The sequence below is a fragment of the Haliotis rufescens genome, unplaced genomic scaffold (assembly GCF_023055435.1).
Source record: "Haliotis rufescens isolate VD_foot unplaced genomic scaffold, xgHalRufe1.0.p SCAF_8, whole genome shotgun sequence".
NCBI classification, from domain to species: Eukaryota; Metazoa; Mollusca; class Gastropoda; order Lepetellida; family Haliotidae; genus Haliotis; species Haliotis rufescens.
Window position 1 is genome coordinate 19,596,586 of NW_025964372.1, and position 22,855 is coordinate 19,619,440.

Consider the following 22,855-nt stretch of genomic DNA (forward strand, 5'->3'; position numbering starts at 1 on the left):
TGGATGTCAGGGATACTCACCACAACAAACTGAAATGTGTTTTTAAAGAGAGATGCTTTATGCATGCCCCTTAACACCAGATAGCCTTATCTTGAACGATCCGTGCAACAATGCAATATCTACACTAAAAAAAACCAAATGCAGACGGGACCAGTTCACAAAGACTTCCTCGAGTGCCGCCATATGTAACTGTTTTGTAATCAAGTCGGTTTGAGCATGCTGAAAAGTCTTATGTTGAGCATTTTACATAACCTCTTAATATATGTTTACAAATACTAGCTGAAAATGTATTAACGTTAAAAAACATATGTAATAAATATAAATATTAAGTCATTGTATAGCAGTGAATATATGCTCAGCACATTAAACATTCATTTGAAACTAACTTGGATGAATGCTTACACTTGTTAACGAACCTTTAACCAAACCATCTGTGAAAAGCTTCCAGTTTACTACTTCCACAATGACGAAACAATTAACAGTGTGTTCTTAAACTGCATCTACATGTATGTTATCAAGAAAATGTACAAACATGTAACCCCTCTCGCCCGAAAAAAATTCCCCCCAAAACAAACCCAAAACAACAATAAAATGATAACAAAAAAACACTACGAATATAATACAAAGTTGCTACACCCAAAATAAAAAGGATTAAAATCTCTACTGCTGTCAAATCGATCCCCTGATTCAAAATTGTAGGCCAGTGAGTGAAATGGTACACTAAAAACTAAAATGAGGCTTCACAATGTTGTTTCCAAAATTCATTCTTCCTATTCCAATGAGTAGAGGAATAGAAACGAAGAAACAATTTCCACAATCAACATGTAGCGGTACTGTGAATGATTCTGCTTTACATGATAATATAAATAAAACCAAGTTGGTTCTGGAACCTGTTCAATAAATACTCCCTCATCTGACAGTTCTAAAAACATATTAGTTAAATGGCACGGTCAGAGATTGTTTCTGAAGACAGAGAACACATTGAAATGTTTCATTCTGTGTTTTATAAATTTCAGTTGTTGGGGGCAGCTATGTACGTGAATCATGTCCTGGTTGATGCCTTGTACTTTACTCAAACTGTAGCAGATGCAATTTCATGACCTTAATACGACAGTACTTACCTTTTGAAATTAAATGTAATACAATCAAAGCTCTTTGTGCCTTCTGATACATGTCCTAATTGTTAAATAAACTCTGAAAAGTCACATGAATACGACTTAAGATATATTCTTATGAAAATAAAACATATGTACACAAATCATTTAATGTTTATAACATGAATGTTTACTCAGTGTGTTTGAGAGAATGTATCTACAGTAAAGTACGTTTATAACGAACACGCTTATAACGAACTGATGGATATAACAAAATGATTTTTTGGTCCCGACTATTTGCTATAGTTATGCTGTATATATGCTTATAACTAACTACGGTTATAACAAACTAAAGTTAGTGGTCCCTTCGAGTTCGTTATAACCGTAGTTTACTGTATTTAAAATAAGACAGCTAAATGTCTCAGAATCGGTTTCGATAACAGTTCTAACTCATGTTTGCATTGTTTCGAGTTATTTTCCACCTTTGAAATTGACATATATGGCAGAACTGTCAGCGATGCTAACGTCGACAGGTGTGCAGTTAGTTGTAATCTCCGTGTAGGTGGCCTCATCTGCTGCTCCTTCAGCGACACTGTCAGGCACCGTGTAGATATTGGAGGTCGAGGGAGCATCGGCGCCTTGTGCTTCAACTCTCTTAAGTGGCATTATCTTCCTGCGGCTTAAAAAGAGAAACAGACAGACAGTAGTTAATCCAACGTAAGATACATCCAAACAGCGAGTATTAAAGAATTAAATCATTTTCTTCAGATTCACAATGATAAACAGAATAAGATACGCTTGTATCCTTCAAAGAATATATATGTAGTGACCCCAGAACTTCTGAGGTGTCCAGTGTAGAGATTAGCTGAGTACCTTATCTGACCAGAAAGACAAAGGGACTTGAAAGGGGAAGGGATTGGACTACAGTGTTAGGCAGTGCAAAGGGCGTATTAGAGAGAGAAATAATCTATCATAATACTAATCACGCAGAAGCTTGCTCAATTAAATGGTTGTTTGTTATGGTTTATGTTTGAGGGGTGTTGAACAAATAATAAAATCAGGTAGCTAGAACTGTAACTGAGAAAGGATTTCTATATTTACATGACTTATAGTAACTAAGACACTCATATCAAGAAAACTGAAATAATCATATGCTGGTGATACCAGAAATATCTAAAATCTGTTACTGCCAGATACATGATATTTAAAAGGGCATGAAATAGTTTCTATATCCTATCAATTTCCTTGTTCAAGAAAATATTATTGGGTTTCATCACGCACATACCCTACGACTGATACCGCTATAGTATCACACATATCTCATCCTGTCTGTGTGTACTCCACAATTAACTATGTATGTTACCGGTTGGACAGGATAAGACCGCTGATATCGCGAGCTGTTTCTGTACATGTGATCTTGAATAGAGGCACAGAATACGTCCAAATGACACCCTGTTTGTCATTACAGCCGACATAAATTCGGTTCAGATTGTCACAATGCGTGACGTGGCTGATTCCTCATGCTCTCAGTCGCTAGTTCTCATTTATTTACTTGCAGCAGTCATATATGCTGCTACTGGCTGCATGCATAGCAACACTTACTTGATTTGGTTTGGAGTCTTAGTCTTCCAACTGCTGAATGGTGGTTATAGACGATCGCTTTCATATATTATACTCTTAAAAAATGGAGGGGATCATGAAATATAAATGTTAATACCAGTAAAAGAACAGGTGTTGACGACAAACATCCTATGCAAGTGTGACAATCGTCCTCTTTCAGGCGTCCCAGGAGGTCAACGACACGAGTACAGGATCGATTGATCCGAAACCAGGCTCTACAAAATCGAGCTCAAACGGCGAATCAAGCTGCTGCAAACTTCAGGCAACTGGAGTACGGGTCAAACGATTAGAAATCACCTACAAGCAGCTCATCATCTATGCTCAACAGCCACGTGTTGTGCCGCCACTTACAAATCGTCATCAAGCCAACAGAGGTCAATGGTGTAGACAACGTCAAAACTGGGGTCATTGTCGCTGGTCACGTGTCATGTTTTCAGATGAGTCCCGATTCACTTTGCACGTCCTTGATAGGTGTGGTCGTGTCTGGCGACGTCGAAATGAACGTTAAGCCAATGTCAACCTGAGACATCATGACAGACTTGGCGATGGGTCGTATTTTGTGGGGGTTGGCATCACTATGACTGAACGAACTCCACTCCATGTTGTGTAAGGAAGGGTCACAGGAGAGTACAATCAGGACAACATACTGAGCCAAGACCTTATCCCCATTGAACACGTCTGGGACATGATAGGGAGACGTGTGCGTCAACGTCATAGGCCGCCGACCACGTTGGCTGAACTTGGCCATGCGCTGCAAGTGGAGTGAGACACACTCCCTCAAATCACCATTGGGAGTCTCATACGCGGTATGCCTCGTCGATTGAATGAATGTTTGACAAACGTGGCGGTAGTACGCACTACTGATCAAAGAAAATCAACTCTCATACTTCACTACCGCTTGTAATGTGTTCCCAATTCGTTATTATTATCATGCAATTATTACTCGAAACTAATATCTCATACAAGTTTGAAAATTCTGAGTTATTTCCAAGTATCCCGTACTTTTTAGAGGGTATTGCTAAGTAACATGTTTAAGAGATAGCGTCTTTAAGTGGCTTTTCAAAGTTCGCATAATGAACAAGGGATACAGTTCTATGGATATACAACTTCTTTATTACAATGAAAGCGACGTTCCGGTGTAAGGATCAACACCAAAACGTCGCTTTCATTTTAATAAAGAAGTTGTATATCCATGGAACTATGTCCCTTGTTCAAGAGATTGTAATACGTTTCGACAATTTGAATGTTGTGGTTATCGACTTATTTAAGAGTAAAGAACGATCACGTTTGAGAAACAAATCTCAGTGAACTACCATTTTTAAACATATAAACACTTACAAATATAAACACTTACATGTAGAATACATATGACATAAATGCGACCAGGAGAGCCACAATAACAGACCCACAGATTATCCCTACGATCAGTGCTGCGTTGTTCGGATTGTCTGCTGAAATGAATAAAACTTTTAGAATAATTAAATGTTTTTACACATCAAAAGGACTGTAATATTTCATAAAAGGCCACATGTCAAGATATACACACATGGCGTTTTGCACTCATCACATCACTGAATGATGATGTCGTTGGCATGGCAACTATCGTTTTCTTAACTCTCATTAACGTTGTTGTTTTTGACACAGAAATAACGTCCTTCATGTTTTAGACATGATAACCATTCTACAGTATAAATGCCGCTGAGAAGGGAGAAGAAGATAGTGAAAGAATATCACTCACAACTTTGCTGTTATGACCTGTCTGCTTTATGGAAGTCTGGTATTCCAGCTATCTGTTACAGCTATAATCAATCCTTGGCCTTGTTTCACAAAACAATCGCAAATCAGTGTTTAAGTGGTACGATATAATTAATGGTGGTGACTTTTTTGATCAGCTCGGAAACAGGTCCGCGTAACGAATACATCAATATATGTTGATAAATATAAGTTTCGAGGCAAAGTAGAATGTAGATACACATGGCAGATGGTGGACGACGGACGAGAAAAGGAATAACATTTAACATTCACCTTGGAAGGAACCTTCTGTATTTAACTTGTTTCCAATTCCATCTGGCGTAGTGGTCGCTGGAATAAATCAGTGAAGGTATTCAATGTATGTATTGTCTTGATAACTGACACAAGAATGGAAGTACACCAAGCAGTGCACAGGTTCAAACATACAGAAGAACGAGCTGGTTTGGTTTGAGGTCACTTTGAACATTACTTCAGTATTCAGTACATATAAATAATAAATAATATACACAACGACTCATTTGACACACTTCCGCAGTAAGACGGTTATAAGAGAGTGAGTAAAATATGTTTAACGTTGCAATAAGCTGTACCACGACAGCCTGTAAATAATCGTGCCTGGACCATATAATTCAGTGGCAAAGAAGAATGTTGATAAACATGGGAGACGATGGACGTCGGGCGGGAAAAGGAATAACATTACACATTTACCTTGAAAAGAATCACCTGTATTTAACGTGTTTCCAATTCCATCAGGCGTAGGGGTCTCTGGAACGAGTCAGCAAAGCGATTCAATGTATGAAGTGTCTGGATAACTGACCCAGGCATGGCAGTATACCGAGCAGTACATATTTTCACACACTACAGAGGGATAAGTTGGCTTCATTTATACGAATAATAGGCACAGTGATTGTTACATGTTATTGACAACGTTGCGTTTGTGGGACCTACTACTATTTGTATCTAAACTCAATTCCGCAGTAACACGGTAATAAGAAAGTGAGTATATGTTGATTAACGCTGCAATTAGCAATATGTTAGCTATAACACGGCACACAGTAAATAATCATGCGTAAAACAGGTAAACCAGTGACTGAAGGGACGAGCAACGATCTCCGTAGTCGTGACACAATAACAATCAGCTAAGTCACAGATCTCGACTACCCGACACCAGTTTAGTCGGCACATACTTTGTTTGTTGTTCAACGCACACAACAATATTCCAGGTGTATTACGGTGGCTTAGACATAATCTAGTCTGAATCAAACAAGCCAGTGATTAATATTATGAGCATCGGCACATTAAGTACTTGAAAACCATTCCGATTCGAAATCACCACATGGCATTGGACCTATAACGACAGGCTTTGTTCTCAAATGGCCATGCGAATTCTGTTGATTCTTGCTTCAAAGAATTGATAATGTATCTACATGGTCATGTGTCTTGAGAAGAAGGTAGACTCCAAGTGAAGAACTGAAGGAACTACCTAAAATCAAATTAATGCATCACAGGAATGTAGGCTTTTAAGTTTTACATATAATTGCAAACCAAAAAGACCTACCTGCATCAAGATATGTCCTAAAATTGTATCCTCCGTGGTATATAATATTATAATCGTATCCAAGGACAGCAAAGGAAGAATTAGAACGAACTGATGTTATGTGTTGACGACTTTGTAATGTTCCCACTTTGTATCTTGTACCTGTAACTTCCTTCCACTTTATCGGGGGAGTGAAAACTGCAAAGAGAGTGTAACCAGTTTCTTGAACGTGTACATCGTTGTTGTCTTTATCTGTCAATATTGTCCTGGTACCTTTGGCTTGTAAGGTTGTTTGTTTAGAGTAGAGGGTTACTGGTGGTACCACAAATAACCCATCAGGGAGAGGATACATATACGTCCCAATAGTACACAATGTGGCCATGGCTGGCCTTGTGGTGTTGAAGTAAAATGTTTCAAAAAGTCCACATTGTGCACGGTACAGTCCATCTTTACCCATAGAGACCAAAGAACCGTTATTAAACATGATGCTCGTGTCACTATGGTCAGTGACAACTTGAAGTTGGTATGGTGGGGTACTCATGTATGTTCGATAGTAAGAAAAATCTTGGATAGCGAGAATATACTCACTTCCATAATGTTTCACAGGCAGTAACTGCTCGTAGGTAGAGATAGCATTGTCGGCCATATCGTATGTAACACTATAGACAGCTATTGTTTCCGTGGCATTAACAATGGTTCTGGTCATATCAGATGAACTGTTTATGGAGAAAGTCTGATATTTATCTAATCTCATACTGAGAGTGTCCCCGTCGCTGTACGTCCTGCCGTCATAGGTGACGTTGCCCTCCAATCTGAAGATTATGTCAAAATCCGCCTTCCTGCTGTGTGTGGCTATCACTAACCCTGCTATGTACGCTCTCTGTCTAGTCATGTTGTCAGCAGGAGGAAGACAGGAAGACATGATGTACTTGGTGCCTAGCGCTGACACAGGAAGGGGAGAGAATTGTGAGTGAAATGTCATTTCGCCACTGATCTGAACAGCCTCATCTCTCACATGCACAAGCACTACCTTGGTTGTTGTGGTATTAGGATAAAAGTAGTCTGTGTTGTAAGGATTGAAGCGTCGAGACCAGACGCGCCCGGAGATGGGATCCTGTACCTGCCACTGGCCTCCTGTCTCCCCTGCACTGGCGAGTATCCGTGGGCCAATGGTGAAGTCGAAGGGATTGTATCTCGCCAAGGCCATGAAGTAACTTTCACCTGTAAGGCATATTAATGTTTATGTATTTGATAACCTTTTGATTAGTGAATTAAAGGGGAAGTAATACCAGTATCTTCTCTGGCACGGATGTCTATATTAAAATATATGACTTTGATTAATATAACGATACGTGAAGCATATCGATAGGCAACAGTAAACGAGAGCCCATCCTTTGACATATCATGTTTCCTTCATGTACAGGCCAAAAACGGAATCTATCACAAGTAAAGTATAGTGTTTGGCTTGTAACCATTTGCAATGAAATGAGTCTTTAACTTCGCTTTTAAAAATAGTTTAGTAAGATCTTGGCATGTGAGCCAAATGACACTGCGCCTCAGACAAAATCATGAAAACATTACACACATGTACTAACTACACAGGCTATAAACATTTATTAATGTATTCAAAACCCTGTAAGTTGTCGACCATAATGCCATTGTCTTGAAGGAGACTGTGACACATACCTGTATAGTGTACTGCCTCCTCTGCAGAAAAATTGTAGCCGATGTTATGGACCGATCCGTTATAAAAGGACAGAACTGTGAAGGGGAGGTCGCTAGAAATGAACGTATAATATGGATACAGTTGTGTTGACTTCACTGTGCCAACTTTGTATCTGCTGCCCGGTACATCCATCCATGTCAGAAGATCGTTGAGTTGTTTGTTTTTAATCAACACTTTCGCTGTCTTCTCAGTTAATATCTTTAATGTTTTTTTAAGATTGTTACTTAGAAGCCAGACACCCCTGTGTGTGACGTACGAGTGTACAGGTGGTACAGTTGTGAAGGCACTGCTGTAACCATCTGCTTTACTGAGTGTCACCAGTACCGGGCGTGTGGTGGTGAAGTGAAGACTCTCTCTCTGTTCAAGCGAGCGGTTATAGAGACGACGCTCACCAGTGGAGAATGTGGCCCCGGTACTGAACGTGATCTGCACGTGGTTGTTTTCACTGATGATCTGCAGCTCCAGCTTGGTGTCATCTACAGCAACAACATACTCCTGTCCGTGGTGCTTGACAGGCAATAGTTGGTCATACACAGTGTACTTCGAGGCATAGTCTATACCACTGTAGACGGCCACACTGTGTTCACTGTTAATTACTGTACCATTCAGATCATAAGGGGCTGACATCATTACCGTTTGATATGGGTCAAGTTTATGTGACAGAGTATCGCCGTCACCGTATTCGTAATTGACAAAGTAAACACTTCCTTTTTCCATTTGAAAGAATATTTTAACATTAGTGCTTATGTTGTGTGTAGCTATCAATAGGAAGGATCGATGCCAGCTGTTAGGTGCAAGACTGGAAGGTACAATGTACTTGGTCCCATAGGCAGATATAGGAAGAGGAGAGAATTCACCATCAGCCCCTACCAGAATATTTATATCTTCGTCACTTCCGCTTACAACGACAGCTCTATTTTCTACAACACTAGTGGTTTTCATCTTATCGCTTACACCGAGTGAACTACCAGTGAAGGGACGCACTATATCGTATGTTCTATAGGCGAAGATTGGATACCGTATCTCCACCAGGCCCCCGGTTTCTCCACCTATGTACCTGACGTACGAGTCTTTGCCTCTATATGCCAGTGCCACCACGTAGTCTTCACCTGTAAAGTCAATTCAACACGATATTACATCCATATATTACGTACTGAATTCTGGTATTGTTGGCGGCGAGATCAAAAGATGACAGATGTGCTGTACCCTTGAACCACACCCTTCGGCAGGACAATGTGCAGAACTCAAATAACTGTGTCCTGGCTATGACGTGGTCAATATCGTATCGCAACAGTTTGAAGAATGTCCGTCACAGGGCAAAGAAATCCTCCAAGTGTAATAACATTCTACAAGGACAGTGCCAATGAAATAGCCCCATTATGTACGTCGTTCTATTCAACAACGGTCGTCGATCTGCCGGCTACAGTGGAACCGTCGGTCACAACGAGAGACCAACTCAATGCTCCTCAGAATTTCAGAGGGGTGCTCTGCTCACATTATGGTGCTGCATGTACTACAAAATGCTACTCATGACGCCACAAACACTTTCAATCTCTATATTGTCAGCAGTAAGCGAGAGGAACTGTTGCAGTTACTGCGAAAATGCTTCAAAATTCATCAGGGCCATGGCCACGCAGTTGACAAGAGTTGAACATCGCCACTTAATACTTTTGCATTTTGGCGTGTATTCTGGCCCCTTTACGCTTTCGTCATGTCAACAATACTTTTTTAGAAATATTTCATGGATTTATGTGTTAAGTAAAATAATAAAATGACCCTTTTATAAAAATAAATCCTGTATTACCGTCAGTAAGTTAACTAAATGTAAGAGCCAACCCAGCAACCTGTGAAGGTCGTAAGAGGAGACTGTATGGGTTGGGTAGACAGGTTCGGTGACTTGGTTAATTGCATGTCGTCGTGTCCCAATTACGTTATATAACAAACAAACAAACAACAAGTCTGCAGCTAAATTAGTTATATCAATAATCGAATCTGGATCAGGCAAGCAATTGTTGAAAGCATGGTCGATGTCCCAAGACTTCGAGGCAAAGTCACAGACCCTGACCACTGGTCCTTGCTTTACAAGAATGTGGTACTCTGAACCTATTCGTACCCGTATTGACCATAGGGAAAATGTATACTAAGTTGTTGTAAGTTAAGTTTTGTCAAATACCCAAATACATGAGGAATTATGGGTTGAGTAACAAATTATATGAAGCCTCTTTAGCAGACTGCCAATGTTTTCGAAAGAATTCAAAACTTCAACGCCATAGAATAAACAGTCTCCATTTTCTTCCGAAACATATTCCATTGGAAGTAAAAATGCTGACTGTAATTTTAGGAATGGATCATTGAAAATCAGTGATGACACATATGGGATGACACATCTGTGAAGTCAATGTAATGTTAAGGGGGATCCATTCTTTTCCACGAATGGACCGCCCAACAATCATTCGGTCATACAATAATTAATGTAAACATATAATTAACTGAATGCTTTGTTTGTTTTCACTTTGACACTCAAATCACAGATTTCAAAATTTGTAGGAAAACATGTGTCGCCAGTGGGACCCGAACCAGCATAGTATGATGTGAGGATCTTGTGATAGTAGACTTCGGTTACATGACATATGTCAGAACGCTCTGAATGTATTTATTTTTTCAAAAGTTTGTACAGCACATAAAGGTTTTGAAAATAAAATATTCATTTGAAACCCCACGCAATTGTAAAGAGCTTTGTTCAATGCATTGTAAAATGACTCAGTGATCAACAGATAACACATTTTGCGGGCATCACGCAACGGTGACGCAAACGTTATAGATAAAAACTACAAAGGGCTCTTGTTTATTTTTTGAATATTCACCATGGCAGTATGTTTTGTCAGAGTATAAAAGTATTTCATATTTAAGTAACTTGGGACGTGTGTTAATAAAGAGAACATGCTTATTACTCGTATGTTCTCCTTAACGTAAAATTTGTTTTTCGATTTTTACGACAAACCTAAACATGTTTTTGTCCCCTAAATTAAAGTCCTAAACATATTTTAAAAATCCATACCTTTTTATGATATGATTTCTTTGATCTGGCGGATTTTGACATTCAAGCACTGTTTGTGTGTATAGATCTTAAACGTGATGAGATGCAACACGCAAAAACCTTTATTGAACATGTCAAGTCGTGTTAAATACCTGAACACCTTTTTTTACAGCCTACGATTTTAAGAATTATTTATGGCTATTTGAAAGATGTTTTGTTTTCATGAACAGAAATGAATATACCTCAATTTTGCTTGTCTCATTTCATCTATGGTATTCTTGACCTCATATGAGGACATACAATATCTAATCTTAACGTGTTTATCAAATACAAATTACAAATAATTAAGTTATTGGGATCCCAACAAATTATGCGGATTCAAGTGTCATTCAATTTTGTGTTCGAAATTCTGCATGGACAAGTATTAGGTTATCTCCAACCGTGTGACAATTATGGTATCCATATGTGTGAAATTCGCTGTTGATTGAAAAACCGATTAAACCAGACATCTTTATTCTTTGTAATAATAACAGTTAATAGATAGTTTCAATACAGAGATTTACTTTGAAGACAACAGCGTTTTATCGCAGATACAGGGAAAATAAAACCACAACATAGTTACTTACCCATGCCACTCTGCAGCACCGTCAAAAGAACAACCAAACTGAAGTACTTGTAAATCATCCTGTCCATCGGCTGTTTCTGGTTCAAATCAAAATAAGGGATGAAGATCCCAGATGTCTCCCGAGATGGCTGGATGGAAAATTAAATCCACATGTGACAGGTCGACCCAAGCGGGTGTGAGTATGACATCAGTGACACGGCCTCTTATATACACCAATATTTTACATCCTTGTTCTACATAGGTCTCGTTTGTGTTGTCAGAATATACTAGATAAGAATAGTTACAAATCCATGAATGCGTAGATAACTACGAGGAAGTGCTATTGAATCGCTGTGAGTGAGTGAATGTTTTGATGACGCAGTCAGCCAAGTTCGAGCTAGACCATATTGGTGTATAATCAACACTAGACTTTGAAAGGCAGGGTTGGTGCACATAAAACAGATGTTGTCGATGGTCAGAGGTGTCACAGAGGTATTCCTGTTGTAGTTCTCTGCATTTTCTACAACAGGTTATAAAAAGATAAAATGTTTTCTGAAGGAAACCGGGGCGGTCGGGTAGCCTAGTGGTTTAAGCGTCCGCTCGTCACGCCGAAGATCCGGGTTCGATTCCCGACATGGGTACAATGTGTGAAGCCCATTTCTGGTGTCCCCCGCTGGATATTGCTGGAATATTGCAAAAAGCGTCGTAAAAACCATACTCACTCACTCGGTCACTGAGGGAGACCATCGCCATATCAACATGACATCGCACAACGAAGCTATAGTCGAACTGATACGATGTTCCGATACGATACAGTGATATTGCGATACAGACACAAACGACACAGAGTAAACACACACTGAATAAGCGTTAGAATGAGACGATGCGGTGGATGAACGACACGACATTATGACAACACGACACGATATGGCGACAGTACAACACGTCATTACGATAGAACGACAAGCCATGACCATAACGCGACATGACATGGCGATGAAGCAAAAAAGGTGTAATGCGATATGGTCACGCAAAACGACGCTATAACAATATATTGCGAAAGTGCGATATCACGGTATGGCAATGGTGCGATATTGCATAATTGCGTTGTGACGATACTTTCAAATCTACAACTCAAACCGGGGCTGATTTGCCATCTGCAGATGCCTTGAGAATAATACAATGAAAATGATCCAAAGTTGTGACAAAGTGACACTACTACCTGCACCATAAACATGTCTGAGTCGTTCAAAGCGCAACAGCAGTTACATGCATATGAGACAAGTAACACCACATGACAACGTGATCAGTGCACGTGCAGGGTTATGCAGTGGGGTGGTTATGTGTTATCTGAACTGAACGGAACTTTATTTACACTCAGGCCGCTATCAGCGGAATCAGAGGTACAAAAGTATTTTAACAACATAATACATATAAATATAGAAGAGATACAAAAACATCTTTGCCTAGTATACATGTATATTTAACCAGATTTACTATGGTAGCAATATATGTTCAATTCAGAAAGAGGGAGAGTTACTTGATAGATTTAAACAATGACATGATGATTTAACAGAATTTGGACAGTTTTCTCAATGTTCCTAGTCGTGAGTAATTGAAAAGTAAATTCATTTTATGCATATTGGGTTTAATGTAGAACCTGTGTAAAAATGTTTTCTTTCGTTTTCTAACGATGTCAAAATGTTGACTGTTAGCGTCGGTTTAACTATGACGTCATTAGATCATGTTGGTGTATAATCAACACTAGCCTTTGAAAGGCAGGGTTGGTGCACATAAAACATATGTTGTCGATGGTAAGATGTGTCACAGAGGTATTCCTGTTGTGGTTCTCTGCATTTTCTACAACAGGTTATAAAAAGATTTTCTGAGGGTGGTCATCGCCATATCGCTCCGACATATCAACACGATATCGCGCAACAGAGCGATAGTAACAAACTGATGCGATGTTCCGATACAGTGAAATTGAGTTACAGACACAACATTGACTAAAAATTGACTAAAAGTTGACTGTTAGCATCCGTTTAACTATGACGTTATTTCACGGAGTATTGCAGTCAGTTGTAGAAACGATATTGAAAAGAGACGTTTGGTTAATCGATTTATGAGGTACTGAGAATGTTTGGACGCAAGGGGTTACCGGCCAACGAAGGCTGATCAACAGAATATGCTTTTGCAGCGTAATAATACGGGCGGATTTCTTTCACACCGGAAGAACAAACCCAGTGCCAGGCAACTGAACGGCACATCGCTATTGTGATGGAATTGTGTAGCCGCACGTTTTCATCACGTTAATTATGTTTCAACGTGACAATGCTGGACTGCATACTACTTGTGTAACAGCAATATTCGTATGAATTAACAATGTCCAGATCCTTCCATGGCTCTTTTGTGACTGTATATCTAAAGCTGTTTTTAAATATAATTAATTACTCGTTGATCTTGTGTGGTCATTTATTTATTTCACAATTTAGTTCTATATGAATAGATTTCTTGTTGAACCTTTGCGTTTAAATTTGGAAATCACCTCGTAACAACAATACAGGGTTTGTGAGCTATCAATCTACAACGTGTACTTCGTACTCCGTGGACAGGCGGTGCGGCTTGCCCTCATCTGGCCTACACCTTATATCGCATACACCTCATATTGGCCTTCACTAAATACAAATGGTTACTTCCACACCTCTGTTGTGTAGAATGGTACTGTCCATTAACCCATTAATGATTTCATTCATTTATATCAATAAATGACCTGAGTACGTGGGCCTTTGAACTAATCCGATGTTTTCATAGTGGTATCTGATCCTTGAGTTTGTTTTGACTGTTTATACAGGATTACTGTTATAATCCACTTTGATCATTTAACAGGTCTACTCATCTCAAAAGTTTTGTAAGTGTGTATACATTACCTTACCTGATATAATCCAATGATTCTGTTATTATTATTACTGTTCACCTTGCTGAAGGATGTTGTTGGCGCAAGGACTGGTGTAGACCTCTCTCCAGACATCATCCAGACAGACTACGATCAGCTATCATCAGTGCCATCAGCTTTGTCTTCCCAGCAAGTTCCGTCAGAGGATGTTTTTTCCCACTACGCCCAGGCTCTGTGGAGTCAAGTTGTGGACAGAGGCCTGGCCCGAGACTACACCGACAACCCAGCAGTGCAGACCCACATCAGAAGAGCTGCAGCGTTGCCGCTTCTACCCCTAGCTGAAGTCCAAGATGCATAGATTGAAGTGATGGAGCAAGGTCCATATGGGCAGCAGATCACCAGGTTCAACGACTACGTCACCAGCGCATGGGTGGACTTCAATGCAACGTTCCCTCGAGCCCTGTGGAATCAACACGAGAACACCGGTCCGCGCTCCAACAACCATCTTGAAGGTTTCCACAACGGCCTGAAGAAGAGAATGCCGAGAACCCATCCCAACATCTTCCAGCTTGTCAAAGAACTCAAGAAGATCGAGACAGCAGATAGACGGTCAAGAAGGCAGTTTGGAAAGGGTGGTGCCATGAGACCTCGTGCTCGTGTTGACAGAGACCGAGATGCAAGGATCGAGAGACTGAAACAGCAGCTTGCTGCTGGCAGAAGATCAGTGATCCAGTTTCTGGATGCAGTTGGACATTTCATCAAATTACAGTAATTTTGCTAGTAATGATGTAGTGCTAATGTAATAAAACATGAAGATGATGGATATAAATGTACAGTGCTATGATAATACATGTGTATTTATGATATTTGATGTGAAAACATTTGAGTTGTGAAGATAATCTCATATACAAAATGAAATTACAGTACCAAAAGTCATTTACATCCTTTGTTATCTTGTTGCAAGAGTTCATTTTACTTAAGGGATAAGGGTACCAGTGTGATGTGCACTCATCCATGAGTTGGTTTTGATAGTAGTGAAGGCGATATGATGTGTAGGCCAGATGAGGACAGGCAGGCGGTGCTAGGCCGATAATGGTAGAAACATGAGATATTGAGTTCTCATTAACTTGACATTTTGCGTGTCATGTCTTCATATTGGACACGTCTTCACCTTTGTCTTGTTTTATGGCCTTTTATGGCTACTATGAGGACTGTAAAATAGAATGCTTATCGAGAACATTGGGTTTGAATTTAATGTTATCATTATCTATTATCGTCTTTATTTTACGTTTTTACAAATATATAATGGTATATAATGGTATACATCAAAACAGAAACATCAGTATAAATTTGCGATGATTTTGCAATTAGAATGCAATTATTTTGTTGTAGCCTTACACTTGTGCCTCTACTAGCAAAATGGTGCTTTCGGGCTTGCAAATTCGATATATAAGTTTATTACTCGACCGTTGTATATGCCACTGTTTAATAACAAAAAGCGCGTGATTATGTTCTATTATTTTATCAGAACTATTCACACGTTTCATAAGATTGGTATTACACGGGAACTCGTTGCGTATTCTATCTTTATGCTTGCGTTTATCACACTTACGTACTGCTATTATAAGATGTTCAGTTATGGCACAGACATGTCGTGTCGTGTCATCACAATATCGCTATATCGTTTCGCAATATCGCCATACCGCGATATCGTATTGTATGATGGCACAGATAAATGTGATGGAATTTTGGAATTATACTTACAAGAAAATCGTAGTTACTCAAACTATCAGAAGGAGAAATGTGAAATAAAATAATTTCACATTATGGGTTTTAGACCAAATACATCAGTAGTAATCTTGCTGCTGAACATTGGTGTCAGCGAATTATGCATTTCCACTCATTCCGCCATACATGTTGTTATCAATTCAAATTTCCTCATATGCATTCATTTATACGTTTTCGATGACGGATAACTGACGAGATTTATAAATAAAATGGGAACATATTTTACCTGTAACATGTATAGTTCTCAAACAAATAAAAATGTATAGAAACTGGATCTGGATAGTACTGACGCATTATTGACTACGACAACAAGTTTCCTTGTTACAGTTGATAGTAATACCCTATACAACATAGTATTCCTCGTTCCTTATCTGGTTTTCCTCGTCTGTGACAATTATTATCAACATGTTTGGTGTGTCGACGTATGGTCTAAAACCAGTTAGCTTTTCGTGGGGCTTCCAGTGCAGACTAGGTACCAGTTTGCTTGCCTCTGTAGTCAATTAGGATCGAGTATATTTTGTTCTGTTAAATTCAATTTTAAACACTTGACACTTCTTAAGACTATTCCTGTACAATACTTGAATATTCCCATGTATGTGTCAATTAGCTGACTGGTAAACAAGCATGTGCGCGGCATGTCCTGTATATCAACGAACATGCAAATTATTTATAACAACGCACGCGTTGTAATATGAAGTCTAAATCAATATTTAAAGCTCGTATCAACTGATCTTTTATATCTTTTTTGATCTGATCGATTATAACTTAGCAATAATGTTTTTAATAACATGTACATTTAATTTTGATGCTTCAGAATTAAGCTTGAATAGAATTCCATAGACCACCCAAAACTGGAACGTTTCTTTACAAATGAATTGTAGACTCGTAATCGTAATTTTTCGATGTAAAAATGTTAACCCGGTGCTCTGTTCCGGTTGTGTGCGTGTATGTCCCGAGGCTGTCGTTACCTAAGAAACATGTCTAGCCTTCAGTGTACTGCATGCTTTGCTATACATGAGAGCTCCTAACTTAGCTTAACACAACGTGGGGCGGTCGGGCACCCTAGTGGTTAAAGCGTTCGCTCGTCACGCCGAAGACCCGGGTTCGATTCCCGACATGGTTACAATGTGTGAAGCCCATTTCCAGTGTCCCCCGCCGTGATATTGCTGGCATATTGCTAAAAGTGGCGTAAAACCATATTCACTCACTCACTCACTCACTTAACACAACGTAATGTCATAATGCAAATAGTTAAAGACTCACGAAACAACTGTATCTGTCTAGGCATCTTCTCGATTGAAATAAATATTCATTTGGGCCATTTTGTTAGATTAAAATTCAAAATGTTATTTCATACTCAGAACAACTCTAAGAAGCATAAACACCCCTTTTCAATTTCCGTTGTCTGGAAGACAAAGCGCCTGCCCAGAGAGCTGAAGGTCGGTAACCAGGTCCCCGGCCGTGTCATACCAAAGGACCTTAAAAGAAGGTATTTGTTGTTACCCTGCCTGGTCCTCGGCATCAGGGTTGAAAGCAAGTAGTGCCACGGCACTGTTTAAAGATGAACAAAGACAGACACACAACAAAAGCTGTCAGTTTTGATATTCAAATATTTTCTGCATTAATAATAATCAAATGGAGAAACATACGTGAGAAAGTCCAACTCCCTCCGTCTGTCAGGGGATGGAGTTAACAGAACCAAATATGCATTTTGAGAAAATTAAAAAGCATTTAAAAACAAAGTTAAGATATGCACAAAAATGAAGAAATAAACCAGAACATATTTATTGCTCCCATTTCATGTTACATTTTCTGCATAAACGACCGAGTAATCTAAAACAGGTACGAACGTTCGTGTATAATAATTGATTGGAACGCGTGATGTTTAAGCCTTATTTTTTTTGTGGCTTCTGAGTAAAGTTTCAAAGTATCGGACAACAAGGAGCTAATGTTGAGTCCCACTACTTAGGACATACGTTTCGAAACAGTGTCTGAGGCGTACGTAAAATCTCTTACTTCGACCACACATTACAGTCTCACTCATGGACATGGCTGATGTCTCCCCTTCTGCTGGGTGTAGTCTCACTGACTAACATGGCTGCCGACCTCCCTTCTGCTGGGTGTACTGTCACTCAGTGACATGCCTGCTGACCTCCCTTCCGCTGGGTGTACTCTCACTCAGTGACACGGCTGCTGATTTCCCTTCTGCTTGGTTAACTCTCACTCAGTGACATGGCTGCTGACCTCCCTTCCGCTGGGTGTACTCTCACTCAGTGACACGGCTGCTGACCTCCTTTCTGCTGGGTGTAATGTCACTCAGTGACACGGCTGCTGACCTCCCTTCTGCTGGATGGACTCTCACTCAGTGACACGGCTGCTGACCTCCCTTCTGCTGAGTTCACTCTCAGTCAGTGACACGGCTGCTGACCTCCCTTCTGCTGGGTTCACTCTCACTCAGTGACACTATCAAACAAGCTTTTATATGTATTCCAATATCTGTCCCGAGTGGAATAACCTTGTTACGTTCGGGGGAACAATTGATCATGACCAGCCTTTGAATTTGACTTTTCGCTTGCACCTGATTATGACTATAGAAATGGTTGTGTTGCTTTTATCTGTAACGTGTATGGTTCGGTTTTGGTCCTGTTATTGAATGCATTGATCCACTTTGATTTCAACCAGATTAAGTTTCCTTCCTCAAGTAATCACATCACACCTAACCTCATCTTCCTCATCTTATACCAATAATATACAGGTGACAAAGCCCTTTGCCTTAATCACAAGAAATCTCTACTGAAAGAAAGATACATTGTACGCTTCCGTCTATATGATGAGCATGTGTTTCTAAATCATTATCAAATAGTGATGATGCCAGGCCCCACCTGCGGCGCTTGTCACAAACACACGCAGAGGAAGTCAATTATTCACCTGAACAAACACAGGCATATATGATGGTACAAGTCAAGACAAGTAAGGAGTCTGCAGTACCCCGCAGCTGTTACAAATGATGAACGTCGCTTTATACTTTGCAAAGAAGTTTATTGAAAGATGGAAATAAGCTAATTCTAAGAAAATAAAACATTTAAGAAACATTTATGGTTCTAGCAAATTAAAATGGGAATGACAATCAATGACAAAAATCAGAAATCTCCAAACGAAACATAACATTACAAAGCTTCATGAAATTTAAAACATGTGAAGACATAAGATCTTAAACCAAATCATCTCTCAAAAGCATCAAGGTGATTTGATGTTTTTAAGGGGTGGTCTTTAAATTTAGAAATAACCTCTCGCAAATTAAAGAGATACCAAAATATCATATATAAAGATATGCATATATGAATAAATGACAAAACTATAAATATAACAAGAGTAAATCATTAGAATGTATTGAATTGTTGAATCGTGTCAGTAAACAATAAACAATGAAATCATAAGAAACATGGTCAAATACAATAAAAAGTTGCTACACAAAAAGAGTCAAGAAATAAACCTCTTCAACCGTCAGTTAAAGCTATCCTCCCACATCACCGTATGTGACATAATTTAATCACTGTCAAACAAATCTCCATGAGTAACTCAAGTAACCAATTTAAGAAAACTGAAAAGTAAAAACTAGCTTGAGGCTGCTATAGTGTTGCTCTGTCCTGCTTATATCAATAAAGTCACACAGCTTGGGTATAGAACTCTGCAAACTCTGGAATTTAACATAACTAAATAATAACATCGATTTCGCCCCAATGCGGTGCTTTTCCTTGAAATGGATGTCAGGGATACTCACCACAACAAATTGAAATGTGTTTTAGAGAGAGATGCTTTATGCACGCCCCTTAACACCATACATCATTTGTTGGGGGCAGCTAAGTACGTGAATCATGTCCTGGTTGATGCCTTGTACTTTACTCAAACTGTAGCAGATGCAATTTTACCACATTAATACGACAGTAATTACCTTTTGAAATTAATGTAATATAATCAAAGGTTTTTGTGTCCTAATTGTTAAATAAACTCTGAATATTCACATGGATAAGATATATTCTTGTGAAAATAAAACGTGTACACAAAACATTAAATGTTTATGACATGAATGTTCAGTCAGTGTGTTTGAGAGAATGTATCTATTTACAATAAGACAGCTAAATGTCTCAGAATGGGTTTCCATAACAGTTCTAATTTATGTTTGCATTGTTTCGAGTTATTTTCCACCTTCGAAATTGACATATGTTGCAGAACTGTCAGCGATGCTGACGTCGACAGGTGTGCAGTTAGTTGTCAGCTCCGTGTAGGTGGCCTCATCTGCTGCACCTTCAGCGACACTGTCAGGCACCGTGTAGATGTTGGAGGTCGAGGGAGCATCGGCGCCTTGTTCTGCAACTCTCTTAAGTGGCATCGTGTTCTTGCGGCTTAAAAAGAGAAACAGGCACACAAATTACAGTAGTTAATCCAACTTAAGATACACCAAAACAGCGAGTATTAAGGTATTAAACCCTATTCTTCAGGATCACAATGATAAGCAGAATAAGATACGCTTGTATCCTTCAAAGAATATATGTGTAGTGACCCTTCTTAGGTGTCCAGTGTAGAGATTAGCTGAGTACCTTATCTGGCCAGAAAGACAAAAGGACTTGATAGAGGAAGGGATTGGGCTACAGAGTTAGGCATGGCAAAGAGTGTTAATATTATAGAGAGAAATAAGCTTGCTCAGTTAAATGGCTGTTTGTAATGGTTTATGATAAAGGTGGGTTGAACAAAATAATAAAATCAGGTAGCTAAAACTGTAACTGAGTAAAGATTTGTTTATTTACATGACTTAATTAATTACAGTAACTAAAACACTGATATCAATAAAACGAAAATTATCACGTGCTTATGATGCCAGAATTATGTTACTGCCAGACATATGATATTTAAAAGGGCTTGTAATAGTTTCTATGTCTTATCCATTTCCATGTTCAAGAAAATATTAATGGGTTTCATCACGTATATACCCTGCGACTGATACTGCTATAGTATTACACATATCTCGTTCTGCGTACTCCACTATTAAATATGTATGTTACCGGATGGGCAGGATAACGTAGCTGTTTCTGAGATGCTGAATATGCGGTTCATCCTCGAGTTGATTCAGGCACAGTACCTACCAATCATATATGCTGCTACTGGCTGCAGGTACAGCAACACTAACTTGATTTTGTTTGGAGTCTGTTTATTCTTTCAATCGCTGAATGGTAATTATGGGCGATCACTTTCATAAATTATACTCTTAAAAGTAAGGGATCATAGATATAAATGTTAATACCAGTATTAAATCAAATCTTGACGACAAACATCCTTTGTTAAAGCGTTTATGTCTGAAACACAGAAGCGTCGCACACGTACATGGGGTATCGTTCCCAATTCTGTCACTTTCATTGAAGGTCGATTAATCTCTATGGATCATTATTTCTGTCAATCTATGTCTGTCTATTCATTGACTCTGCTTATCATACAGTTGCGATTTACTTGATTTCATTCATTGTTTGTGTATGCACTAGCGGTACGCTGTCTGCAAGGCGCGGAGCGTCTACGGGCTGTCAGCATGATGGAAACTTTCACAAGTCAGCAAACAGTGACCAACGTTCGACGTTTCACAGTCTATGATTAGCAGAGTATAGAACATACCCCAAATGTGACAATCGTCCCCATTCAGGGGGTGATACCAGGCTCTACGAAATCGAGCTCAAACGGCCAATCTAACTGCTGCAAACTTCGGGCTACTGGAGTACGAGTTACGTGTCAAGACCATTAGACATCGCCTTTATACAGCTCATTTCTATGCTCAACGACCACGTGTTGTCCCGTCCCTTAAAAATCGCCATACACCCAAAAGAGGTCAAAGGTTAACTTAACATCGAAAGTGGGGTGATCGTCGCTGGTAAAGTTTTGAGATGAGTCCAAATTCACTTTGCACGTCCTTGAAAGGCGTGTCTGGCGATGTCGAAAGTTACGTCAAGTGCTCAGTGCTAACCTCGAGCAGCACAACATCCACAGAATGTCACTGCCAGCAATAAGCCCAGACCTTACTCTCGTTGAACACACCTGGGACATGGTTAGGGAGACGTGTGAGGACGTCATAGACCGCCGACCACCTTGGTTGAACTTGGCTAGGCACTGCAAGAGGAGTGGGACAGACTCCCTCAAATAACCAGTAGGAGACTCTGTATGCCTCGTCAAGTGAATGATTGAGTGGCGGCAGTACGCACTACCAATCCACAAACATTAACTTTGAAATTTCTCATCTCACCCTTATCCTCCTTCAAGATCGTTGGCGGTCAAATCATTGACTGTCATACTTCACTTTCTGTCGTACTGTGTTCCCAATTCGTTCAGTATTATCGTGCATTAAGTCATTTCCGAGTATCTCCTACTGTTTTAAATGGTATATAACCAAGTTACCTGTTCGAAGTTCCTGTGATGAACAAGGGATATGGTTTTATGGATAGTATCTGCACCGAAACGTCGCATTCATTGTAATAAAGAAGTTGTATATCCATAGAACTTTTTCCCTTGTTCAAGAGATTGTAATACATGTACGTTGTTATAGATCTAAGAACAAAAACGTTTGAGAAACAAATCTCAGTCAACTACATGCATGTAAATACTTACATGTAGAATACATATGACATAAAGGCGACCAGGAGAGCCACAATAACAACCCCAGAGATTATCCCCACGATCAGTGCTGCGTTGTTTGAGCCGTCTGCTGAAATGAATATATTTTTCTCTTAAAATAGTGACATCTTGTAAAAAACGAAGGACTGTTAT

The 22,855-nt window shown here is 39.4% G+C and overlaps 1 protein-coding gene across 5 annotated transcripts in view; it reads right to left on the reverse strand.

Annotated features, from left to right (window-relative positions):
- Positions 1 to 1,409: 1,409 nt before the first annotated feature.
- The window catches only part of LOC124142513, a 69,040-nt gene continuing 47,594 nt past the window's right edge, over positions 1,410 to 22,855 (reverse strand). For 3 of the 5 annotated variants that reach the window (XM_048388830.1, XM_048388826.1, XM_048388827.1), the window contains 2 exons: positions 22,697 to 22,793; positions 17,847 to 20,454 (listed from right to left, as the gene is read on the reverse strand). In XM_048388830.1, coding sequence (XP_048244787.1) covers positions 20,247 to 20,454; positions 22,697 to 22,793 — 305 coding nt within the window. In that variant the 3' untranslated portion in view covers positions 17,847 to 20,246. Of the gene's footprint in view, positions 1,774 to 17,846; positions 20,455 to 22,696; positions 22,794 to 22,855 lie in introns of those variants that run through there. The other 2 variants (XM_048388828.1, XM_048388829.1) reach the window with 2 other exon arrangements.